The sequence below is a fragment of the Bombina bombina genome, chromosome 6, assembly GCF_027579735.1.
Source record: "Bombina bombina isolate aBomBom1 chromosome 6, aBomBom1.pri, whole genome shotgun sequence".
NCBI lineage: Eukaryota > Metazoa > Chordata > Amphibia > Anura > Bombinatoridae > Bombina > Bombina bombina.
In genome coordinates, this window is record NC_069504.1 from 9,336,774 (window position 1) to 9,364,514 (window position 27,741).

The 27,741-nt window shown below is 43.7% G+C and overlaps 1 protein-coding gene across 1 annotated transcript in view; it reads right to left on the reverse strand.

The window, feature by feature from the left end:
- BBOF1 (basal body orientation factor 1) overlaps window positions 1–27,026 on the reverse strand; it is a 168,846-nt gene extending 141,820 nt beyond the window's left edge. Inside the window, exon 1 of the mRNA XM_053716305.1 lies at window positions 26,923–27,026. Within this exon, the coding sequence (XP_053572280.1) occupies window positions 26,923–26,969 (47 nt within the window). The 5' untranslated portion in view covers window positions 26,970–27,026. The remainder of the gene's footprint in view (window positions 1–26,922) is intronic.
- Between the last annotated feature and the right edge of the window lie 715 nt (window positions 27,027–27,741).

A 27,741-nucleotide genomic window follows, 5' to 3' on the forward strand; every position in this document is an offset into this window, starting at 1 on the left:
ACACACGTATAGCAGCCCTCTCAGTACCTACTGTACACAGACACTTACAGCATCCCTGTCAGTACCTACTGTACACAGACACAGCTGCCCTGTCAGTACCTACTGTACACAGACACATATAGCAGCCCTCTCAGTACCTACTGTACACACACTTACAGCAGCCCTCTCAGTACCTACTGTACACACACAGCAGCCCTCTCAGTACCTACTGTACACAGACACTTATAGCAGCCCTGTCAGTACCTACTGTACACACACGTATAGCAGCCCTCTCAGTACCTACTGTACACAGACACTTATAGCAGCCCTGTCAGTACCTACTGTACACACACGTATAGCAGCCCTCTCAGTACCTACTGTACACAGACACTTAAAGCAGCCCTGTCAGTACCTATTGTACACACTTATAGCAGCCCTGTCAGTACCTACTGTACACAGACACTTATAGCAGCCCTGTCAGTACCTACTGTACACATACACTTATAGCAGCCCTGTCAGTACCTACTGTACACATACACTTATAGCAGCCCTGTCAGTACCTACTGTACACAAACGTATAGCAGCCCTCTCAGTACCTACTGTACACAGACACTTACAGCAGCCCTGTCAGTACCTACTGTACACACTTATAGCAGCCCTGTCAGTACCTACTGTACACACACGTATAGCAGCCCTCTCAGTACCTACTGTACACAGACACTTACAGCAGCTCTGTCAGTACCTACTGTACAGACACTTATAGCAGCTCTGTCAGTACCTACTGTACAGACACTTACAGCAGCCCTCTCAGTACCTACTGTACACACACTTATAGCAGCTCTGTCAGTACCTACTCTACACAGACACTTATAGCAGCCCTGTCAGTACCTACTGTACACAGACACTTATAGCAGCCCTGTCAGTACCTACTGTACAGACACTTATAGCAGCTCTGTCAGTACCTACTGTACAGACACTTATAGCAGCTCTGTCAGTACCTACTGTACACAGACACTTATAGCAGCCCTGTCAGTACCTACTGTACACAGACACTTATAGCAGCCCTGTCAGTACCTACTGTACAGACACTTATAGCAGCTCTGTCAGTACCTACTGTACACAGACACTTATAGCAGCCCTCTCAGTACCTACTGTACACAGACACTTATAGCAGCCCTTTCAGTACCTACTGTACACAGACACTTACAGCATCCCTGTCAGTACCTACTGTACAGTCACTTATAGCAGCCCTGTCAGTACCTACTGTACACAGACACTTATAGCAGCCCTGTCAGTACCTACTGTACACACTTATAGCAGCCCTGTCAGTACCTACTGTACACACTTATAGCAGCCCTGTCAGTACCTACTGTACACACTTATAGCAGCCCTGTCAGTACCTACTTGTAGCGGAGAGGCAGTAGGATCCGCAATATCTTTTAGTTAGGCAGAGACATCCTCATCTTAAAAATGTCGTCTAAATAATTCAGTCCAAGTTTAAGTCTAAATCGGCTATTTATTTTGCTTCTAGCCACTGCTTAAAACTGGTGCAACAACAACAACTGCTAACAACAACTGTCTAAGACAATACAGTTACTCAAAACTAACAGTTACTCAAAGCTGAAGTTAACCCCTCCAGTACTGTTGGATTTGCACCCTGTACCTATAATGGGCACAGGGTAACTTAACATAATGCCCGAATCCATAATCCGTAGGGAGGTTGACAGAGGGGTCTGTCACACGGCCCCCTCCTGGTGGGACACTCCAGCAGAACCGGCTTGACCCTTTGGCGGGTCAACTTGGGGATGACCGGACTAGGAGGTGGTAGGAATGTCAGTTTGTTGGGACAATCCATCTGCATTCCCGTTATGAGAGAGAATTCCTGTCCGTATAAATAAGGGTTCAACTTCTTCAGTGCCCAGACCAGGGCTAAACATTCCTTCAAGTTTTTGTTTTCAGAGACGCTTCTTTCCAGTTGGAGACAAATATCATCGGCTTCTTTACGGGTTTTTTGTACCTGCTCTTTATAGGTATCCACAAGCCCTTCATACTGACATAAGTTGCCCTTGAGTTGCTGCACCTCACTATGAGCCAGCGTTGGCTTCTCCTCCAGTGTCGCTAAGTTTGTCTTTAATGTTTCATGTTCCACTCTGAAGCTGGTGTTTTCTGCGGTCTATCGGTCCAGCTTGTCTAGCAGAGATTCCCGTTCTAAACGCGCTTTTTCCTCTGCGCTCCTTTTTTTCCCGCTAGCACCTTTACGTGATTGTTTAATGTGACCATTTCATCCTCTTCTCATCCTCTTCTCTTTCATCAGCGCATTGTAACAGGACTTCCATGTATCAATAGTGGACAGAGATTTACTGAGCTCAGCGTCCTGGGGCTCAGCAGCAGGTGGGTCAGTCTCTGCGGCACGGATCTGGGCACGGGTAGTCACAGGGTTAACATCGGTGGGACCCATGGGAGCGTAGGCAGAAACAGGGGGGGCCAAGTCATTTCCAAGGAGAACATCAGCTGGGTTACGTGGGTTTCCGCCGGAGGGTCTCCTCCAGGACTGTGCTTGGTTCGCTGTGTTTAGGGGACACTCTGGTCTTTTGTGCCCTAGTTGCTTACATCCAAAGCACCGAATAGGCTGTGAGTAATCCTGTGAGTTGAACCGGGCTGTCTGAGGATAGTTTGTGGCCGAAGGCGGTGTGGTAGAGCAGTGCGCCGGGGGTTGGTAACTGGTAGCTGCTGGGGTGACTGGGGGTCTGTACTCCACTCTGGCAGGGATCTTAGTGGTAGCAGTGTCCAGTTTGTGGGCATCCGTATACTCCTCTGCCAGACGAGCAGCTTCATGCAGGGTGGAGGGTTTACGGTCCCGAACCCACTCTCTAACTCCTGCGGATAACTTGTCGAAGCAATGTTCCAACAAGAATAGCTGCAGCACCTCTTCCCCAGATACGGCTTGGCACCCCGCTATGCAGTGAGCTGCTGTGCGGTGCACCTTACATGCCCACTCAACGTAGGAATCACCAGCTAGTTTAACAGTGTCTCTGAACCGCCTCCTGTATGTCTCCGGTGTAATCGCATACCTGGAGAGCAGAGTCTCTTTTACAACATTATAATCCCTGACTTCCTCATATGGAATGGCCCGCAAAGCCTCGCTGGCCCGGCCAGATAATTTTCCGGATAATATTGTGACCCAGTCCTCTGCGGGTACCTTGTGTAGTGCACATTGTCTCTCAAAATCCGCAAGGTACCCATCAATCTCTCCTTCTGTTTCCAGGAAGTTTTTAAAAGCTGCAAAATGTACCTTTCTCTTTTCCACTGGGGTTGCTGTGACTTGGGCTGCTGCAGCGCCGCATTGGCGAAGTAGGTTGGCCTCCACAGCGGCTATGACCCGGTCGATAATTTCTGCAGTCGGGTTGGGGTCATAATGTGCCAGTCTTATTTTAACCGCCCGGTCAAAGCTTGCTTCTTCGGGAGTTCTGTCTGATATGCTGGGCTCATTGGTTCCTTCGGGCCCTGGTACTCCGTCCATCTCGGTCACTATTGTAATAATCTCCCTCTTCCTGAGGTTACTGTCTTGTCTGCCCCGATGTTCTAGCGGGTCTTTAAGGGTGGCTCTTTTCAGCCTCTCATACTGTATTCCCATTAGGTCCGGATGTGTAGTTGCTCTTCTGGGCTATGAGGACTAACCCGTCGCTTGCCACCAATTGTAGCGGAGAGGCAGTAGGATCCGCAATATCTTTTAGTTAGGCAGAGACATCCTCATCTTAAAAATGTCGTCTAAATAATTCAGTCCAAGTTTAAGTCTAAATCAGCTATTTATTTTGCTTCTAGCCACTGCTTAAAACTGGTGCAACAACAACAACAACTGTCTCAGACAATACAGTTACTCAAAACTAACAGTTACTCAAACCTGAAGTTAACCCCTCCAGTACTGTTGGATTTGCACCCTGTACCTATAATGGGCACAGGGTGATTTAACATAATGCCTGAATCCATAATCCGTAGGGAGGTTGACAGAGGGGTCTGTCACACTACTATACACAGACACAGCTGCCCTGTCAGTACCTACTGTACACAGACACTTACAGCAGACCTGTAAGTACCTACTATATCAGTGACATGAACAGGGCGCCAGCTAACAAATAATACCCAGGGTGCAAAGCTGTGACAATGTGTATCAGTGACATGAACAGGGCGCCAGCTAACAAATACCCAGGGTGCAAAGCTGTGACAATGTGTATCAGTGACATGAACAGGGCACCAGCTAACAAATAATACCCAGGGTGCAAAGCTGTGACAATGTGTATCAGTGACATGAACAGGGCACCAGCTAACAAATAATACCCAGGGTGCAAAGCTGTGACAATGTGTATCAGCTGGTGTCCTGTTCATGTCACTGTCACTGATACACATTGTCACAGCTTTGTTCCACTGGTATTATTTGTTAGCTGGCGCCCTGTTCATGTCACTGATACACATTGTCACAGCTTTGCACCCTGGGTATTATTTGTTAGCTGGTGTCCTGTTCATGTCACTGATACACATTGTCACAGCTTTGCACCTGGGTATTATTTGTTAGCTGGTGTCCTGTTCATGTCACGAACAAATAATACCCAGGGTGCAAAGCTGTGACAATGTATCAGTGACAGTGACATGAACAGGACACCAGCTAACAAAAAATTCCCAGGTTGCAAAGCTGTGACAATGTGTATCAGTGACATGAACAGGGCGCCAGAAAAAAATAATACCCAGGGTGCAAAGCTGTGACAATGTGTATCAGTGACATGAACAGGGCGCCAGCTAACAAATAATACCCAGGGTACAAAGCTGTGACAATGAGTATCAGCTGGTGTCCTGTTCAAGTCACTGTCACTGATACACATTGCCACAGCTTTGTTCCCCTGGGTATTATTTGTTAGCTGGCGCCCTGTTCATGTCACTGATACACATTGTCACAGCTTTGCACCCTGGTTATTTGTTAGCTGGCGTCCTGTTCATGTCACTGATACACATTGTCACAGCTTTGCACCCTGGGTATTATTTGTTAGCTGGTGTCCTGTTCATGTCACTGATACACATTGTCACAGCTTTGCACCCTGGTTATTTGTTAGCTGGCGTCCTGTTCATGTCACTGATACACATTGTCACAGCTTTGCACCCTGGGTATTATTTGTTAGCTGGTGTCCTGTTCATGTCACTGATACACATTGTCACAGCTTTGCCCCATGGGTATTATTTGTTAGCTGGTGCCCTGTTCATGTCACTGATACACATTGTCACAGCTTTGCACCCTGGGTATTATTTGTTAGCTGGTGTCCTGTTCATGTCACTGATACACATTGTCACAGCTTTGCACCCTGGGTATTATTTGTTAGCTGGTGCCCTGTTCATGTCACTGATACACATTGTCACAGCTTTGCACCCTGGGTATTATTTGTTAGCTGGTGTCCTGTTCATGTCACTGATACACATTGTCACAGCTTTGCCCCATGGGTATTATTTGTTAGCTGGTGCCCTGTTCATGTCACTGATACACATTGTCACAGCTTTGCACCCTGGGTATTATTTGTTAGCTGGTGTCCTGTTCATGTCACTGATACACATTGTCACAGCTTTGCACCCTGGGTATTATTTGTTAGCTGGTGTCCTGTTCATGTCACTGATACACATTGTCACAGCTTTGCACCCTGAGTATTATTTGTTAGCTGGTGTCCTGTTCATGTCACTGTTACTAACAACTAATACCCAGGGTGCAAAGCTGTGACAATGTGTATCAGTGACATGAACAGGGCGCCAGCTAACAAATACCCAGGGTGCAAAGCTGTGACAATGTGTATCAGTGACATGAACAGGGCGCCAGCTAACAAATACCCAGGGTGCAAAGCTGTGACAATGTGTATCAGTGACAGTGACATGAACAGGACGCCAGCTAACAAATAATACCCAGGGTGCAAAGCTGTGACAATGTGTGACAGTGACATGAACAGGACACCAGCTAACAAATAATACCCAGGGTGCAAAGCTGTGACAATGTGTATCAGTGACATGAACAGGGCGCCAGCTAACAAATACCCAGGGTGCAAAGCTGTGACAATGTGTATCAGTGACATGAACAGGACACAAGCTAACAAATAATACCCAGGGTGCAAAGCTGTAACCTATTGTCACAGCTTTGTTCCCCTGGTATTATTTGTTAGCTGGCGCCCTGTTCATGTCACTGATACACATTGTCACAGCTTTGCACCCTGGGTATTTGTTAGCTGGTGCCCTGTTCATGTCACTGTCACAGATTGTCACAGCTTTGCACCCTGGGTATTATTTCTTAGCTGGTGTCCTGTTCATGTCACTGTCACTAACAAATAATACCCAGGGTGCAAAGCTGTGACAATGTGTATCAGTGACAGTGACATGAACAGGGCACCAGCTAACAAATAATACCCATGGTGCAAAGCTATGACAATGTGTATCAGTGACATGAACAGGGCACCAGCTAACAAATAATACCCAGGGTGCAAAACTGTGACAATGTGTATCAGTGACTGTGACATGAACAGGACGCCAGCTAACAAATAATAACCAGGGTGCAAAGCTGTGACAATGTGTATCAGTGACATGAACAGGGCACCAGCTAACAAATAATAACCAGGGTGCAAAGCTGTGACAATGTGTATCAGTGACATGAACAGGACACCAGCTAACAAATAATACCCAGGGTGCAAAGCTGTGACAATGTGTATCAGTGACATGAACAGGGCACCAGCTAACAAATAATACCCATGGGGCAAAGCTGTGACAATGTGTATCAGTGACATGAACAGGGCACCAGCTAACAAATAATACCCATGGGGCAAAGCTGTGACAATGTGTATCAGTGACAGTGACATGAACAGGGCACCAGCTAACAAATAAATAATACACATTGTCACAGCTTTGCACCCTGAGTATTATTTATTTGTTAGCTGGTGCCCTGTTCATGTCACTGTCACTGATACACATTGTCACAGCTTTGCCCCATGGGTATTATTTGTTAGCTGGTGCCCTGTTCATGTCACTGATACACATTGTCACAGCTTTGCCCCATGGGTATTATTTGTTAGCTGGTGCCCTGTTCATGTCACTGATACACATTGTCACAGCTTTGCACCCTGAGTATCAGTGACATGAACAGGGCACCAGCTAACAAATAATACCCAGGGTGCAAAGCTGTGACAATGTGTATCAGTGACATGAACAGGACACCAGCTAACAAATAATACCCAGGGTGCAAAGCTGTGACAATGTGTATCAGTGACATGAACAGGGCACCAGCTAACAAATAATACCCAGGGTGCAAAGCTGTGACAATGTGTATCAGTGACATGAACAGGGCACCAGCTAACAAATAATACCCATGGGGCAAAGCTGTGACAATGTGTATCAGTGACATGAACAGGGCACCAGCTAACAAATAATACCCAGGGTGCAAAACTGTGACAATGTGTATCAGTGACATGAACAGAACGCCAGCTAACAAATAACCAGGGTGCAAAGCTGTGACAATGTGTATCAGTGACATGAACAGGACACCAGCTAACAAATAATACCCAGGGTGCAAAGCTGTGACAATGTGTATCAGTGACATGAACAGGACACCAGCTAACAAATAATACCCAGGGTGCAAAGCTGTGACAATGTGTATCAGTGACATGAACAGGGCACCAGATAACAAATAATACCCAGGGTGCAAAGCTGTGACAATGTGTATCAGTGACATGAACAGGACACCAGCTAACAAATAATACCCAGGGTGCAAAGCTGTGACAATGTGTATCAGTGACATGAACAGGACACCAGCTAACAAATAATACCCAGGGTGCAAAGCTGTGACAATGTGTATCAGTGACATGAACAGGGCACCAGCTAACAAATAATACCCAGGGTGCAAAGCTGTGACAATGTGTATCAGTGACATGAACAGGACGCCAGCTAACAAATAACCAGGGTGCAAAGCTGTGACAATGTGTATCAGTGACATGAACAGGGCGCCAGCTAACAAATACCCAGGGTGCAAAGCTGTGACAATGTGTATCAGTGACATGAACAGGGCGCCAGCTAACAAATACCCAGGGTGCAAAGCTGTGACAATGTGTATTAGTGACAGTGACATGAACAGGACGCCAGCTAGCAAATAATACCCACGGTGCAAAGCTGTGACAATGTGTATCAGTGACATGAACAGGACACCAGCTAACAAATAATACCCAGGGTGCAAAGCTGTGACAATGTGTATCACTGACATGAACAGGGCGCCAGCTAACAAATACCCAGGGTGCAAAGCTGTGACAATGTGTATCAGTGACATGAACAGGGCGCCAGCTAACAAATACCCAGGGTGCAAAGCTGTGACAATGTGTATCAGTGACATGAACAGGGCGCCAGCTAACAAATAATACCCAGGGTGCAAAGCTGTGACAATGTGTATCAGCTGGTGTCCTGTTCATGTCACTGTCACTGATACACATTGTCACAGCTTTGTTCCACTGGTATTATTTGTTAGCTGGCGCCCTGTTCATGTCACTGATACACATTATCACAGCTTTGCACCCTGGTTATTTGTTAGCTGGTGTCCTGTTCATGTCACTGATACACATTGTCACAGCTTTGCACCCTGGGTATTATTTGTTAGCTGGTGTCCTGTTCATGTCACTGATACACATTGTCACAGCTTTGCACCTGGGTATTATTTGTTAGCTGGTGTCCTGTTCATGTCACTAACAAATAATACCCAGGGTGCAAAGCTGTGACAATGTGTATTAGTGACAGTGACATGAACAGGACGCCAGCTAATCTAACAAATAATACTTAGATAACAGGGGGCACACATTAGATAACGGCGCACACATAAGGTTACAAGGCACACATATTAGATGACAGGGGGCACACAGATAACGGGGAGCACATATTAGATAACAGGGGGCACACAATAGGTTACAAGGCACACATTAGATAATGGGGCACACAATAGGTTACAAGGCACACATTAGATAATAGGGGACACACAATAGGTTACAAGGGACACATTAGATAATAGGGGACACACAATAGGTTACAAGGGACACATTAGATAATAGGGGACACACAATAGGTTACAAGGCACACATTAGATAACAGGCGGCACACAATAGGTTACAAGGCACACATTAGATAACAGGGGGCACACATTAGGTTGCATGGCACACATTAGATAACAGGGGGCACACATTAGGTAACGGGGGGCCACACACTAGATAACAGGGGCACACATTTGGTTGCATGGCACACATTAGATAACAGGGGGCACACATTAGATAACAGGGGGCACACATTAGGTTGCGTGGCACACATTAGTTTGCATGGCACACAGATAACAGGGGCACACATTAGATAACAGGGGGTACACATTAGATAACAGGGGACCCACAGGTTACAAGACACATATTAGATAATGGGGGGCACATATTAGATAAATGAGGGCACATATTAGATAAATGAGGGCACATATTAGATAAATGAGGGCGCATATTAGATAACGGGGGCACATATTAGATAACTGAGGGCACACATTAGATAATGGGGGGCACATATTAGATAAATGAGGGTACATATGAGGTTGGAGGGCACACATATTAGATAACAGGGGTCACATATTAGATATATGAGGGCACATTAAGTTGGAGGGCACACAGGTTACAAGACACACATTAGGTTACAGGGTACATAATGGATATTGGGGGGCACATACTAGATAAATGAGGGCACACATATAAGATAACGGAGGGCACATAATAGATAACGGCACATAATAGAAAAGGAGGGCACATAATAGATAACAAGGGGTACATTATAGTTTGGGGGGCAAATTATAGATAAAGGAGGGCACATATTAGGTTGGAGGGCACACATATTAGATAAATGAGGGCACATATTAAGTTGGAGGGCACACATTAGGTTACAAGACACACAGGTTACAGGGCACATAATGGATATTGAGGGGCACATATTAGATAAATGAGGGCACACATATAAGATAACGGAGGGCACACAGATAACGGGCACATAATAGAAAAGGAGGGCACATAATATATAACAAGGGGTACATTATAGTTTGGGGGCCACATTATAGATAACAAGGGGTACATTATACTTTGGGGGGCACATTAAAGATAACAAGGGGTACATTATACTTTGGGGGCACATATTAGATAACAGGGGGCACTTATTAGAGTACAGAGCACATTATATATAACAAGGGGTAAATAATAGTTTGGGGGGCACATTATAGATAACAAGGGGTAAATAATAGTTTGGGTGTGGCACATTATAGATAACAAGGGGTAAATAATAGTTTGGGTGGGGCACATTATAGATATCAAGGGGTAAATAATAGTTTGGGTGGGGCACATTATAGATAACAAGGGGTAAATAATAGTTTGGGGGGCACATTATAGATAACAAGGGGTAAATAATAGATAATGAGGGGTAAATAATAGTTTGGGGTGAACATTATAGATAACGGGGTAAATAGATAACAAGGGGTAAATAATAGTTTGGGGGTACATTATAGATAACAAGGGGTAAATAATAGTTTGGGGTACATTATAGATAACAAGGGGTAAATAATAGTTTGGGGGTATATTAAAGATAACAAGGGGTACATAGTAGTTTAGGGGGTAAATAGATAGCAAGGGGTAAATAATAGATAACATAATAGTTTGGGGTACATTATAGATAACAAGTGGTAAATAGTTTGGGGGTACATTATAGATAACAAGGGGTAAATAATAGTTTGGGGTATGTTATAGATAACAAGGGGTAAATAATAGATAAGGGGAACATAGTTGTCTGGGAGCACATTATAGATAACAAGGGGTACATAGTCTGGGGGGTACATTATAGATAACAAGGGGTACATAGTAGTCTGGGTGGCACATTATAGATAACAAGGGGTACATAGTCTGGGGGGTACATTATAGATAACAAGGGGTACATAGTCTGGGGGGTACATTATAGATAACAAGGGGTACATAGTAGTCTGGGGGGCACATTATAGATAACAAGGGGTACATAGTAGTCTGGGTGGCACATTATAGATAACAAGGGGTACATAGTAGTCTAGGGGCACATAATAGATAACAAGGGGTACATAGTAGTCTGAGGGGCACATTATAGATAACAAGGGGTACATAGTAGTCTGGGGGGCACATTATAGATAACAAGGGGTACATAGTAGTCTGGGGGCACATTATAGATAACAAGGGGTACATAGTAGTCTGGGGGGCACATTATACATAACAAGGGGTACATTATAGTCTGGGGGGCACATTATAGCTAACAAGGAATAAATAGTAGTCTGGGGGGCACATTATAGATAACAAGGGGTACATAGTAGTCTGGGGGTCACATTATAGATAACAAGGGGCACATTATAGATAACAAGGGGTACATAGTAGTCTGGGGGGAACATTATAGATAACAAGGGGTACATAGTAGTCTGGGGGCACATTATAGATAACAAGGGGTACATAGTAGTCTGGGGGGCACATTATACATAACAAGGGGTACATTATAGTCTGGGGGGCACATTATAGCTAACAAGGAATAAATAGTAGTCTGGGGGGCACATTATAGATAACAAGGGGTACATAGTAGTCTGGGGGTCACATTATAGATAACAAGGGGCACATTATAGATAACAAGGGGCAAATAGTAGTCTGGGTGGCACATTATAGATAACAAGCGGTACATTATAGTCTGGGGGGCACATTATAGATAACAAGGGGTACATTATAGTCTGGGGGCACATTATAGTCTGGGGGGCACATTATAGATAACAAGGGGTACATAGTAGCCTGGGGGGCACATTATAGATAACAAGGGGTAAATAGTAGTCTGGGGGGCACATTATAGATAACAAGGGGTACATAGTAGCCTGGGGGACACATTATAGATAACAAGGGGTAAATAGTAGTCTGGGGGGCACATTATAGATAACAAGGGGTAAATAGTAGTCTGGGGGGCACATTATAGATAACAAGGGGTAAATAGTAGTCTGGGGGGCACATTATAGATAACAAGGGGTAAATAGTAGTGTGGGGGCACATTATAGATAACAAGGGATAAATAGTAGTGTGGGAGCACATTACAGATAACAAGGGATAAATAGTGTGGGGGCACATTATAGATAACAAGGGGTAAATAGTAGTCTGGGTGGCACATTATAGATAACAAGAGGTACATTATAGATAACAAGAGGTTCATTTATAGTCTGGGGGGCACATTATAGTCTGGGGGGCACATTATAGATAACAAGGGGTAAATAGTAGTCTGGGTGGCACATTATAGATAACAAGGGGTAAATAGTAGTCTGGGTGGCACATTATAGATAACAAGGGGTAAATAGTAGTCTGGGTGGCACATTATAGTCTGGGGGGCACATTATAGTCTGGGGGGCACATTATAGATAACAAGGGGTAAATAGTAGTCTGGGTGGCACATTATAGATAACAAGGGGTAAATAGTAGTCTGGGTGGCACATTATAGATAACAAGGGGTAAATAGTAGTCTGGGTGGCACATTATAGATAACAAGGGATAAATAGTAGTGTGGGGGGCACATTATAGATAACAAGGGGTAAATAGTAGTCTTGGTGGCACATTATAGAACAAGGGGCACACTATAGATAACAAGGGGCACACTATAGATAACAAGGGGTACATAATAGATAACAAGGGGCACATTATAGATAACAAGGAGTACATTATAGTCTGGGGGCACATTATAGATAACAAGGGGTACATTATAGTCTGGGGGCACACTATAGATAACAAGGGGCACACTATAGATAACATGGGGCACATAGTCTGGGGGGCACATTATAGATAACAAGGGGTACATTATAGTCTGGGGGCACATTATAGATAACAAGGGGTACATTATAGTCTGGGGGCACATTATAGATAACAAGGGGTACATTATAGTCTGGGGGGCACATTATAGATAACAAGGGGTACATCATAGTCTGGGGGGCACATTATATATAACAAGGGGTACATTATAGTCTGGGGGGCACATTATAGATAACCAGGGGTACATTATAGTAGGGGGGCACATTATAGATAACAAGGGGTACATTATAGTCGGGGGGCACATTATAGATAACCAGGGGTACATTATAGTCGGGGGGCACATTATAGATAACAAGGGGTACATTATAGTCGGGGGGCACATTATAGATAACAAGGGGTACATTATAGTCGGGGGCACATTATAGATAACAAGGGGTACATTATAGTCGGGGGCACATTATAGATAACAAGGGGTACATTATAGTCGGGGGGCACCTTATAGATAACAAGGGGTACATTATAGTCGGGGGCACATTATAGATAACAAGGGGTATATTATAGTCGGAGGGCACATTATAGATAACAAGGGGTACATTATATTCGGGGGGCACATTATAGATAGCAAGGGGTACATTATAGTCGGGGGCACATTATAGATAACAAGGGGTACATTATAGTCGGGGGGCACATTATAGATAACAAGGGGTACATTATAGATAACAAGGGGCATATTATAGATAACAAGGGGTACATTATAGTCGGGGGGCACATTATAGATAACAAGGGGTACATTATAGTAAGGGGGCACATTATAGATAACAAGGGGTACATTATAGTCGGGGGGCACATTATAGATAACAAGGGGTACATTATAGTCGGGGGGCACATTATAGATAACCAGGGGTACATTATAGTCGGGGGCACATTATAGATAACAAGGGGTACATTATAGTCTGGGGGCACATTATAGATAACAAGGGGTACATTATAGTCTGGGGGCACATTATAGATAACAAGGGGTACATTATAGTCGGGGGCACATTATAGATAACAAGGGGTACATTATAGTCTGGGGGGCACATTATAGATAACAAGGGGTACATTATAGTCTAGGGGCACATTATAGATAACAAGGGGTATATTATAGTCTGGGGGCACATTATAGATAACAAGGGGTACATTATAGATAACAAGGGGCACATTATAGATAACCAGGGGTACATTATAGTAGGGGAGAACATTATAGATAACAAGGGGTACATTATAGTCGGGGGGCACATTATAGATAACAAGGGGTACATTATAGTCGGGGGGCACATTATAGATAACAAGGGGTACATTATAGTCGGGGGGCACATTATAGATAACAAGGGGTACATTATAGTCGGGGGGCACATTATAGATAATAAGGGGTACATTATAGTCGGGGGCACATTATAGATAACAAGGGGTACATTTTAGTCGGGGGGCACATTATAGATAACAAGGGGTACATTATAGTCGGGGGCACATTATAGATAACAAGGGGTACATTATAGTCGGGGGCACATTATAGATAACAAGGGGTACATTATAGTCGGGGGGCACATTATAGATAACAAGGGGTACATTATAGTCGGGGGGCACATTATAGATAACAAGGGGCACATTATAGATAACAAGGGGTACATTATAGTCGGGGGGGCACATTATAGATAACAAGGGGTACATTATAGTCGGGGGGCACATTATAGATAACAAGGGGTACATTATAGTCGGGGGGCACATTATAGATAACAAGGGGTACATTATAGTCGGGGGCACATTATAGATAACAAGGGGTACATTATAGTCGGGGGGCACATTATAGATAACAAGGGGTACATTATAGTCGGGGGGCACATTATAGATAACAAGGGGTACATTATAGTCTGGGGGCACATTATAGATAACAAGGGGTACATTATAGTTTGGGGGCACATTATAGATAACAAGGGGTACATTATAGTTAACAAGGGGTACATTATAGTCTGGGGGGCACATTATAGATAACAAGGGGTACATTATAGTCGGGGGGCACATTATAGATAACAAGGGGTACATTATAGTCTGGGGGGCACATTATAGATAACAAGGGGTACATTATAGTCTGGGGGGCACATTATAGATAACAAGGGGTATATTATAGTCTGGGGGCACATTATAGATAACAAGGGGTATATTATAGTCTGGGGGCACATTATAGATAACAAGGGGTACATTATAGTCTGGGGGGCACATTATAGATAACAAGGGGTACATTATAGTCTGGGGGCACATTATAGATAACAAGGGGCACATTATAGATAACAAGGGGTACATTATAGTCGGGGGGCACATTATAGTCGGGGGGCACATTATAGATAACAAGGGGTACATTATAGTCGGGGGGCACATTATAGATAACAAGGGGTACATTATAGTCGGGGGGCACATTATAGATAACCAGGGGTACATTATAGTCGGGGGCACATTATAGATAACAAGGGGTACATTATAGTCTGGGGGCACATTATAGATAACAAGGGGTACATTATAGTCTGGGGGCACATTATAGATAACAAGGGGTACATTATAGTCGGGGGGCACATTATAGATAACAAGGGGTACATTATAGTCTGGGGGGCACATTATAGATAACAAGGGGTACATTATAGTCTGGGGGCACATTATAGATAACAAGGGGTATATTATAGTCTGGGGGCACATTATAGATAACAAGGGGTACATTATAGTCTGGAGGGCACATTATAGATAACAAGGGGTACATTATAGTCTGGGGGGCACATTATAGATAACAAGGGGCACATTATAGTCGGGGGCACATTATATATAACAAGGGGTACATCATAGTCTGGGGGGCACATTATAGATAACAAGGGGTACATTATAGTCTGGGGGGCACATTATAGATAACAAGGGGTACATTATAGTCTGGGGGCACATTATAGATAACAAGGGGTACATTATAGATAACAAGGGGTACATTATAGTCTGGGGGCACATTATAGATAACAAGGGGCACATTATAGATAACAAGGGGTACATTATAGTCTGGGGGGCACATTATAGATAACAAGGGGCACATTATAGTCGGGGGGCACATTATTGATAACAAGGGGTACATTATAGTCTGGGGGGCACATTATAGATAACAAGGGGTACATTATAGTCTGGGGGGCACATTATAGATAACAAGGGGTATATTATAGTCTGGGGGCACATTATAGATAACAAGGGGCACATTATAGATAACAAGGGTCACATTATAGATAACAAGGGGCCCATTATAGATAACAAGGGGTACATTATAGTCTGGGGGGAACATTATAGATAACAAGGGGCACATTATAGTCGGGGGGCACATTATTGATAACAAGGGGTACATTATAGTCTGGGGGGCACATTATAAATAACAAGGGGTACATTATAGTCTGGGGGGCACATTATAGATAACAAGGGGTATATTATAGTCTGGGGGCACATTATAGATAACAAGGGGTATATTATAGTCTGGGGGCACATTATAGATAACAAGGGGCACATTATAGATAACAAGGGTCATATTATAGATAACAAGGGGCACATTATAGATAACAAGGGGTACATTATAGTCTGGGGGGCACATTATAGATAACAAGGGGCACATTATAGTCGGGGGGGCACATTATAGATAACAAGGGGTACATTATAGTCTGGGGGGCACATTATAGATAACAAGGGGTACATTATAGTCTGGGGGGCACATTATAGATAACAAGGGGCACATTATAGTCGGGGGGCACATTATTGATAACAAGGGGTACATTATAGTCTGGGGGGCACATTATAGATAACAAGGGGCACATTATAGTCGGGGGGCACATTATTGATAACAAGGGGTACATTATAGTCTGGGGGGCACATTATAGATAACAAGGGGTACATTATAGTCTGGGGGGCACATTATTGATAACAAGGGGTACATTATAGTCTGGGGGGCACATTATAGATAACAAGGGGTATATTATAGTCTGGGGGGCACATTATAGTCGGGGGGCACATTATAGATAACAAGGGGTATATTATAGTCGGGGGCACATTATAGATAACAAGGGGTACATTATAGTCTGGGGGCACATTATAGATAACAAGGGGTATATTATAGTCTGGGGGGCACATTATAGTCGGGGGGCACATTATAGATAACAAGGGGCACATTATAGTCGGGGGGCACATTATTGATAACAAGGGGTACATTATAGTCGGGGGGCACATTATTGATAACAAGGGGTACATTATAGTCTGGGGGGCACATTATAGATAACAAGGGGTACATTATAGTCTGGGGGCACATTATTGATAACAAAGGGTACATTATAGTCTGGGGGCACATTATAGATAACAAGGGGTACATTATAGTCTGGGGGGCACATTATAGATAACAAGGGGCACATTATAGATAACAAGGGGTACATTATAGTCGGGGGGCACATTATTGATAACAAGGGGTACATTATAGTCGGGGGGCACATTATTGATAACAAGGGGTACATTATAGTCTGGGGGCACATTATTGATAACAAGGGGTACATTATAGTCTGGGGGCACATTATTGATAACAAGGGGTACATTATAGTCTGGGGGCACATTATAGATAACAAGGGGTACATTATAGTCTGGGGGGCACATTATAGATAACAAGGGGTACATTATAGTCGGGGGGCACATTATAGATAACAAGGGGTACATTATAGTTGGGGGCACATTATTGATAACAAGGGGTACATTATAGTCGGGGGGCACATTATTGATAACAAGGGGTACATTATAGTCGGGGGGCACATTATTGATAACAAGGGGTACATTATAGTCGGGGGGCACATTATTGATAACAAGGGGTACATTATAGTCGGGGGGCACATTATTGATAACAAGGGGTACATTATAGTCTGGGGGCACATTATTGATAACAAGGGGTACATTATAGTCTGGGGGCACATTATAGATAACAAGGGGTACATTATAGTCTGGGGGGCACATTATAGATAACAAGGGGCATATTATAGATAACAAGGGGTACATTATAGTCGGGGGGCACATTATTGATAACAAGGGGTACATTATAGTCGGGGGCACATTATTGATAACAAGGGGTACATTATAGTCTGGGGGGCACATTATTGATAACAAGGGGTACATTATAGTCGGGGGCACATTATTGATAACAAGGGGTACATTATAGTCTGGGGGGCACATTATAGATAACAAGGGGTACATTATAGTCGGGGGGCACATTATAGATAACAAGGGGTACATTATAGTCTGGGGGGCACATTATAGATAACAAGGGGTACATTATAGTCTGGGGGGCACATTATAGATAACAAGGGGTACATTATAGTCTGGGGGCACATTATAGTCGGGGGGCACATTATAGATAACAAGGGGCACATTATAGTCGGGGGGCACATTATAGATAACAAGGGGTATATTATAGTCTGGGGGCACATTATAGATAACAAGGGGCACATTATAGATAACAAGGGTCACATTATAGATAACAAGGGGCACATTATAGATAACAAGGGGTACATTATAGTCTGGGGGGCACATTATAGATAACAAGGGGTACATTATAGTCGGGGGGCACATTATTGATAACAAGGGGTACATTATAGTCGGGGGGCACATTATTGATAACAAGGGGTACATTATAGTCTGGGGGGCACATTATAGATAACAAGGGGTATATTATAGTCTGGGGGGCACATTATAGTCGGGGGGCACATTATAGATAACAAGGGGCATATTATAGTCGGGGGGCACATTATAGATAACAAGGGGCACATTATAGTCGGGGGGCACATTATTGATAACAAGGGGTACATTATAGTCTGGGGGCACATAATTGATAACAAGGGGTACATTATAGTCTGGGGGCACATTATAGATAACAAGGGGTACATTATAGTCTGGGGGGCACATTATAGATAACAAGGGGCATATTATAGATAACAAGGGGTACATTATAGTCGGGGGGCACATTATTGATAACAAGGGGTACATTATAGTCGGGGGCACATTATTGATAACAAGGGGTACATTATAGTCTGGGGGGCACATTATTGATAACAAGGGGTACATTATAGTCGGGGGCACATTATTGATAACAAGGGGTACATTATAGTCTGGGGGGCACATTATAGATAACAAGGGGTACATTATAGTCGGGGGGCACATTATAGATATCAAGGGGTACATTATAGTCTGGGGGGCACATTATAGATAACAAGGGGTACATTATAGTCTGGGGGGCACATTATAGATAACAAGGGGTACATTATAGTCTGGGGGCACATTATAGTCGGGGGGCACATTATAGATAACAAGGGGCACATTATAGTCGGGGGGCACATTATAGATAACAAGGGGTATATTATAGTCTGGGGGCACATTATAGATAACAAGGGGCACATTATAGATAACAAGGGTCACATTATAGATAACAAGGGGCACATTATAGATAACAAGGGGTACATTATAGTCTGGGGGGCACATTATAGATAACAAGGGGTACATTATAGTCGGGGGGCACATTATTGATAACAAGGGGTACATTATAGTCGGGGGGCACATTATTGATAACAAGGGGTACATTATAGTCTGGGGGGCACATTATAGATAACAAGGGGTATATTATAGTCTGGGGGGCACATTATAGTCGGGGGGCACATTATAGATAACAAGGGGTATATTATAGTCGGGGGGCACATTATAGATAACAAGGGGCACATTATAGTCGGGGGGCACATTATTGATAACAAGGGGTACATTATAGTCGGGGGGCACATTATAGATAACAAGGGGTACATTATAGTCTGGGGGGCACATTATAGATAACAAGGGGTACATTATAGTCGGGGGGCACATTATTGATAACAAGGGGTACATTATAGTCGGGGGGCACATTATTGATAACAAGGGGTACATTATAGTCTGGGGGGCACATTATAGATAACAAGGGGTATATTATAGTCTGGGGGGCACATTATAGTCGGGGGGCACATTATAGATAACAAGGGGTATATTATAGTCTGGGGGGCACATTATAGATAACAAGGGGTATATTATAGTCGGGGGGCACATTATAGATAACAAGGGGTATATTATAGTCGGGGGGCACATTATAGATAACAAGGGGTACATTATAGTCTGGGGGGCACATTATAGATAACAAGGGGTACATTATAGTCTGGGGGGCACATTATAGATAACAAGGGGTACATTATAGTCTGGGGGGCACATTATAGATAACAAGGGGTATATTATAGTCTGGGGGCACATTATAGATAACAAGGGGTACATTATAGTCGGGGGGCACATTATAGATAACAAGGGGTACATTATAGTCGGGGGGCACATTATAGATAACAAGGGGCACATTATAGTCTGGGGGGCACATTATAGATAACAAGGGGTACATTATAGTCTGGGGGGCACATTATAGATAACAAGGGGTACATTATAGTCGGGGGGCACATTATAGATAACAAGGGGTATATTATAGTCTGGGGGGCACATTATAGATAACAAGGGGTATATTATAGTCGGGGGGCACATTATAGATAACAAGGGGTACATTATAGTCGGGGGGCACATTATAGATAACAAGGGGTACATTATAGTCTGGGGGGCACATTATAGATAACAAGGGGTACATTATAGTCTGGGGGGCACATTATAGATAACAAGGGGTACATTATAGTCTGGGGGGCACATTATAGATAACAAGGGGTATATTATAGTCTGGGGGCACATTATAGATAACAAGGGGTACATTATAGTCGGGGGGCACATTATAGATAACAAGGGGTACATTATAGTCGGGGGGCACATTATAGATAACAAGGGGCACATTATAGTCTGGGGGGCACATTATAGATAACAAGGGGTACATTATAGTCTGGGGGGCACATTATAGATAACAAGGGGTACATTATAGTCGGGGGGCACATTATAGATAACAAGGGGTACATTATAGTCGGGGGGCACATTATAGATAACAAGGGGTACATTATAGTCGGGGGGCACATTATAGATAACAAGGGGTACATTATAGTCGGGGGGCACATTATAGATAACAAGGGGCACATTATAGTCTGGGGGGCACATTATAGATAACAAGGGGTATATTATAGTCTGGGGGGCACATTATAGATAACAAGGGGTACATTATAGTCGGGGGGCACATTATAGATAACAAGGGGCACATTATAGTCTGGGGGGCACATTATAGATAACAAGGGGTACATTATAGTCTGGGGGGCACATTATAGATAACAAGGGGTACATTATAGTCGGGGGGCACATTATATATAACAAGGGGTACATCATAGTCTGGGGGGCACATTATAGATAACAAGGGGTACATTATAGTCTGGGGGGCACATTATAGATAACAAGGGGTACATTATAGTCTGGGGGCACATTATAGATAACAAGGGGTACATTATAGATAACAAGGGGTACATTATAGTCTGGGGGCACATTATAGATAACAAGGGGCACATTATAGATAACAAGGGGTACATTATAGTCTGGGGGGCACATTATAGATAACAAGGGGCACATTATAGTCGGGGGGCACATTATTGATAACAAGGGGTACATTATAGTCTGGGGGGCACATTATAGATAACAAGGGGTACATTATAGTCTGGGGGGCACATTATAGATAACAAGGGGTATATTATAGTCTGGGGGCACATTATAGATAACAAGGGGCACATTATAGATAACAAGGGTCACATTATAGATAACAAGGGGCCCATTATAGATAACAAGGGGTACATTATAGTCTGGGGGGAACATTATAGATAACAAGGGGCACATTATAGTCGGGGGGCACATTATTGATAACAAGGGGTACATTATAGTCTGGGGGGCACATTATAAATAACAAGGGGTACATTATAGTCTGGGGGGCACATTATAGATAACAAGGGGTATATTATAGTCTGGGGGCACATTATAGATAACAAGGGGTATATTATAGTCTGGGGGCACATTATAGATAACAAGGGGCACATTATAGATAACAAGGGTCATATTATAGATAACAAGGGGCACATTATAGATAACAAGGGGTACATTATAGTCTGGGGGGCACATTATAGATAACAAGGGGCACATTATAGTCGGGGGGGCACATTATAGATAACAAGGGGTACATTATAGTCTGGGGGGCACATTATAGATAACAAGGGGTACATTATAGTCTGGGGGGCACATTATAGATAACAAGGGGCACATTATAGTCGGGGGGCACATTATTGATAACAAGGGGTACATTATAGTCTGGGGGGCACATTATAGATAACAAGGGGCACATTATAGTCGGGGGGCACATTATTGATAACAAGGGGTACATTATAGTCTGGGGGGCACATTATAGATAACAAGGGGTACATTATAGTCTGGGGGGCACATTATTGATAACAAGGGGTACATTATAGTCTGGGGGGCACATTATAGATAACAAGGGGTATATTATAGTCTGGGGGGCACATTATAGTCGGGGGGCACATTATAGATAACAAGGGGTATATTATAGTCGGGGGCACATTATAGATAACAAGGGGTACATTATAGTCTGGGGGCACATTATAGATAACAAGGGGTATATTATAGTCTGGGGGGCACATTATAGTCGGGGGGCACATTATAGATAACAAGGGGCACATTATAGTCGGGGGGCACATTATTGATAACAAGGGGTACATTATAGTCGGGGGGCACATTATTGATAACAAGGGGTACATTATAGTCTGGGGGGCACATTATAGATAACAAGGGGTACATTATAGTCTGGGGGCACATTATTGATAACAAAGGGTACATTATAGTCTGGGGGCACATTATAGATAACAAGGGGTACATTATAGTCTGGGGGGCACATTATAGATAACAAGGGGCACATTATAGATAACAAGGGGTACATTATAGTCGGGGGGCACATTATTGATAACAAGGGGTACATTATAGTCGGGGGGCACATTATTGATAACAAGGGGTACATTATAGTCTGGGGGCACATTATTGATAACAAGGGGTACATTATAGTCTGGGGGCACATTATTGATAACAAGGGGTACATTATAGTCTGGGGGCACATTATAGATAACAAGGGGTACATTATAGTCTGGGGGGCACATTATAGATAACAAGGGGTACATTATAGTCGGGGGGCACATTATAGATAACAAGGGGTACATTATAGTTGGGGGCACATTATTGATAACAAGGGGTACATTATAGTCGGGGGGCACATTATTGATAACAAGGGGTACATTATAGTCGGGGGGCACATTATTGATAACAAGGGGTACATTATAGTCGGGGGGCACATTATAGATAACAAGGGGTACATTATAGTCGGGGGGCACATTATTGATAACAAGGGGTACATTATAGTCTGGGGGCACATTATTGATAACAAGGGGTACATTATAGTCTGGGGGCACATTATAGATAACAAGGGGTACATTATAGTCTGGGGGGCACATTATAGATAACAAGGGGCATATTATAGATAACAAGGGGTACATTATAGTCGGGGGGCACATTATTGATAACAAGGGGTACATTATAGTCGGGGGCACATTATTGATAACAAGGGGTACATTATAGTCTGGGGGGCACATTATTGATAACAAGGGGTACATTATAGTCGGGGGCACATTATTGATAACAAGGGGTACATTATAGTCTGGGGGGCACATTATAGATAACAAGGGGTACATTATAGTCGGGGGGCACATTATAGATATCAAGGGGTACATTATAGTCTGGGGGGCACATTATAGATAACAAGGGGTACATTATAGTCTGGGGGGCACATTATAGATAACAAGGGGTACATTATAGTCTGGGGGCACATTATAGTCGGGGGGCACATTATAGATAACAAGGGGCACATTATAGTCGGGGGGCACATTATAGATAACAAGGGGTATATTATAGTCTGGGGGCACATTATAGATAACAAGGGGCACATTATAGATAACAAGGGTCACATTATAGATAACAAGGGGCACATTATAGATAACAAGGGGTACATTATAGTCTGGGGGGCACATTATAGATAACAAGGGGTACATTATAGTCGGGGGGCACATTATTGATAACAAGGGGTACATTATAGTCGGGGGGCACATTATTGATAACAAGGGGTACATTATAGTCTGGGGGGCACATTATAGATAACAAGGGGTATATTATAGTCTGGGGGGCACATTATAGTCGGGGGGCACATTATAGATAACAAGGGGCATATTATAGTCGGGGGGCACATTATAGATAACAAGGGGCACATTATAGTCGGGGGGCACATTATTGATAACAAGGGGTACATTATAGTCTGGGGGCACATTATTGATAACAAGGGGTACATTATAGTCTGGGGGCACATTATAGATAACAAGGGGTACATTATAGTCTGGGGGGCACATTATAGATAACAAGGGGCATATTATAGATAACAAGGGGTACATTATAGTCGGGGGGCACATTATTGATAACAAGGGGTACATTATAGTCGGGGGCACATTATTGATAACAAGGGGTACATTATAGTCTGGGGGGCACATTATTGATAACAAGGGGTACATTATAGTCGGGGGCACATTATTGATAACAAGGGGTACATTATAGTCTGGGGGGCACATTATAGATAACAAGGGGTACATTATAGTCGGGGGGCACATTATAGATAACAAGGGGTACATTATAGTCTGGGGGGCACATTATAGATAACAAGGGGTACATTATAGTCTGGGGGGCACATTATAGATAACAAGGGGTACATTATAGTCTGGGGGCACATTATAGTCGGGGGGCACATTATAGATAACAAGGGGCACATTATAGTCGGGGGGCACATTATAGATAACAAGGGGTATATTATAGTCTGGGGGCACATTATAGATAACAAGGGGCACATTATAGATAACAAGGGTCACATTATAGATAACAAGGGGCACATTATAGATAACAAGGGGTACATTATAGTCTGGGGGGCACATTATAGATAACAAGGGGTACATTATAGTCGGGGGGCACATTATTGATAACAAGGGGTACATTATAGTCGGGGGGCACATTATTGATAACAAGGGGTACATTATAGTCTGGGGGGCACATTATAGATAACAAGGGGTATATTATAGTCTGGGGGGCACATTATAGTCGGGGGGCACATTATAGATAACAAGGGGTATATTATAGTCGGGGGGCACATTATAGATAACAAGGGGCACATTATAGTCGGGGGGCACATTATTGATAACAAGGGGTACATTATAGTCGGGGGGCACATTATAGATAACAAGGGGTACATTATAGTCTGGGGGGCACATTATAGATAACAAGGGGTACATTATAGTCGGGGGGCACATTATTGATAACAAGGGGTACATTATAGTCGGGGGGCACATTATTGATAACAAGGGGTACATTATAGTCTGGGGGGCACATTATAGATAACAAGGGGTATATTATAGTCTGGGGGGCACATTATAGTCGGGGGGCACATTATAGATAACAAGGGGTATATTATAGTCTGGGGGGCACATTATAGATAACAAGGGGTATATTATAGTCGGGGGGCACATTATAGATAACAAGGGGTATATTATAGTCGGGGGGCACATTATAGATAACAAGGGGTACATTATAGTCTGGGGGGCACATTATAGATAACAAGGGGTACATTATAGTCTGGGGGGCACATTATAGATAACAAGGGGTACATTATAGTCTGGGGGGCACATTATAGATAACAAGGGGTATATTATAGTCTGGGGGCACATTATAGATAACAAGGGGTACATTATAGTCGGGGGGCACATTATAGATAACAAGGGGTACATTATAGTCGGGGGGCACATTATAGATAACAAGGGGCACATTATAGTCTGGGGGGCACATTATAGATAACAAGGGGTACATTATAGTCTGGGGGGCACATTATAGATAACAAGGGGTACATTATAGTCGGGGGGCACATTATAGATAACAAGGGGTATATTATAGTCTGGGGGGCACATTATAGATAACAAGGGGTATATTATAGTCGGGGGGCACATTATAGATAACAAGGGGTACATTATAGTCGGGGGGCACATTATAGATAACAAGGGGTACATTATAGTCTGGGGGGCACATTATAGATAACAAGGGGTACATTATAGTCTGGGGGGCACATTATAGATAACAAGGGGTACATTATAGTCTGGGGGGCACATTATAGATAACAAGGGGTATATTATAGTCTGGGGGCACATTATAGATAACAAGGGGTACATTATAGTCGGGGGGCACATTATAGATAACAAGGGGTACATTATAGTCGGGGGGCACATTATAGATAACAAGGGGCACATTATAGTCTGGGGGGCACATTATAGATAACAAGGGGTACATTATAGTCTGGGGGGCACATTATAGATAACAAGGGGTACATTATAGTCGGGGGGCACATTATAGATAACAAGGGGTACATTATAGTCGGGGGGCACATTATAGATAACAAGGGGTACATTATAGTCGGGGGGCACATTATAGATAACAAGGGGTACATTATAGTCGGGGGGCACATTATAGATAACAAGGGGCACATTATAGTCTGGGGGGCACATTATAGATAACAAGGGGTATATTATAGTCTGGGGGGCACATTATAGATAACAAGGGGTACATTATAGTCGGGGGGCACATTATAGATAACAAGGGGCACATTATAGTCTGGGGGGCACATTATAGATAACAAGGGGTACATTATAGTCTGGGGGGCACATTATAGATAACAAGGGGTACATTATAGTCGGGGGGCACATTATAGATAACAAGGGGTACATTATAGTCGGGGGGCACATTATAGATAACAAGGGGTACATTATAGTCGGGGGGCACATTATAGATAACAAGGGGTACATTATAGTCGGGGGGCACATTATAGATAACAAGGGGTATATTATAGTCGGGGGGCACATTATAGATAACAAGGGGCACATTAGGTTGGGGGTCTCACCTTTTGCCCTTCTTGCCTTTGCTAGACTTGCCCTTTAATCTGGGCATGACGGCTGCAGCGGGTGTCCCCGGGTCTGAGTCAGTGCCCGGCAGTCAGTGCCCCCGGTGCGCGCTCCCTCTCTCTCCGCAGCTCTCGGTTCCGGGTCTCGGTTCCTCAGTTTGCACTGCAGCTGTCAATCACTCGGTCTGTCACATTGTTTACGGTTCCGCCTCCTGTTACTATAGCAACTCAAAGAGTGACGTCACCGCAAGGAAAAACGACCACATGGAATTAGAAGCCAAAGTCACTTGTATAGCGCCCCTAGCAACAAACCTGCGGTACTACACCTTGTATAGCGCCCCTAGCAACAAACCTGCGGTACTACACTATGTATAGCGCCCCTAGCAACAAACCTATGGTACTACACCATGTATAGCGCCCCTAGCAACAAACCTGCAGTACTACACCATGTATAGCGCCCCTAGCAACAAACCTGCAGTACTACACCATGTATAGCGCCCCTAGCAACAAACCTGCAGTACTACACCATGTATAGCGCCCCTAGCAACAAACCTGCAGTACTACACCTGGTATAGCGCCCCTAGCAACAAACCTGCAGTACTACACTATGTATAGCGCCCCTAGCAACAAACCTGCAGTACTACACCACGTATAGCGCCCCTAGCAACAAACCTATGGTACTACACCTTGTATAGCGCGACTAGCAACAAACCTGAGGAACTACACCGTGTATAGTGCACCCTATCGACAAACCTGCGGTAGTACACCTTGTATAGCGCGCCCTAGCAATAATCCTGCGTTACTACACCATGTGTAGCG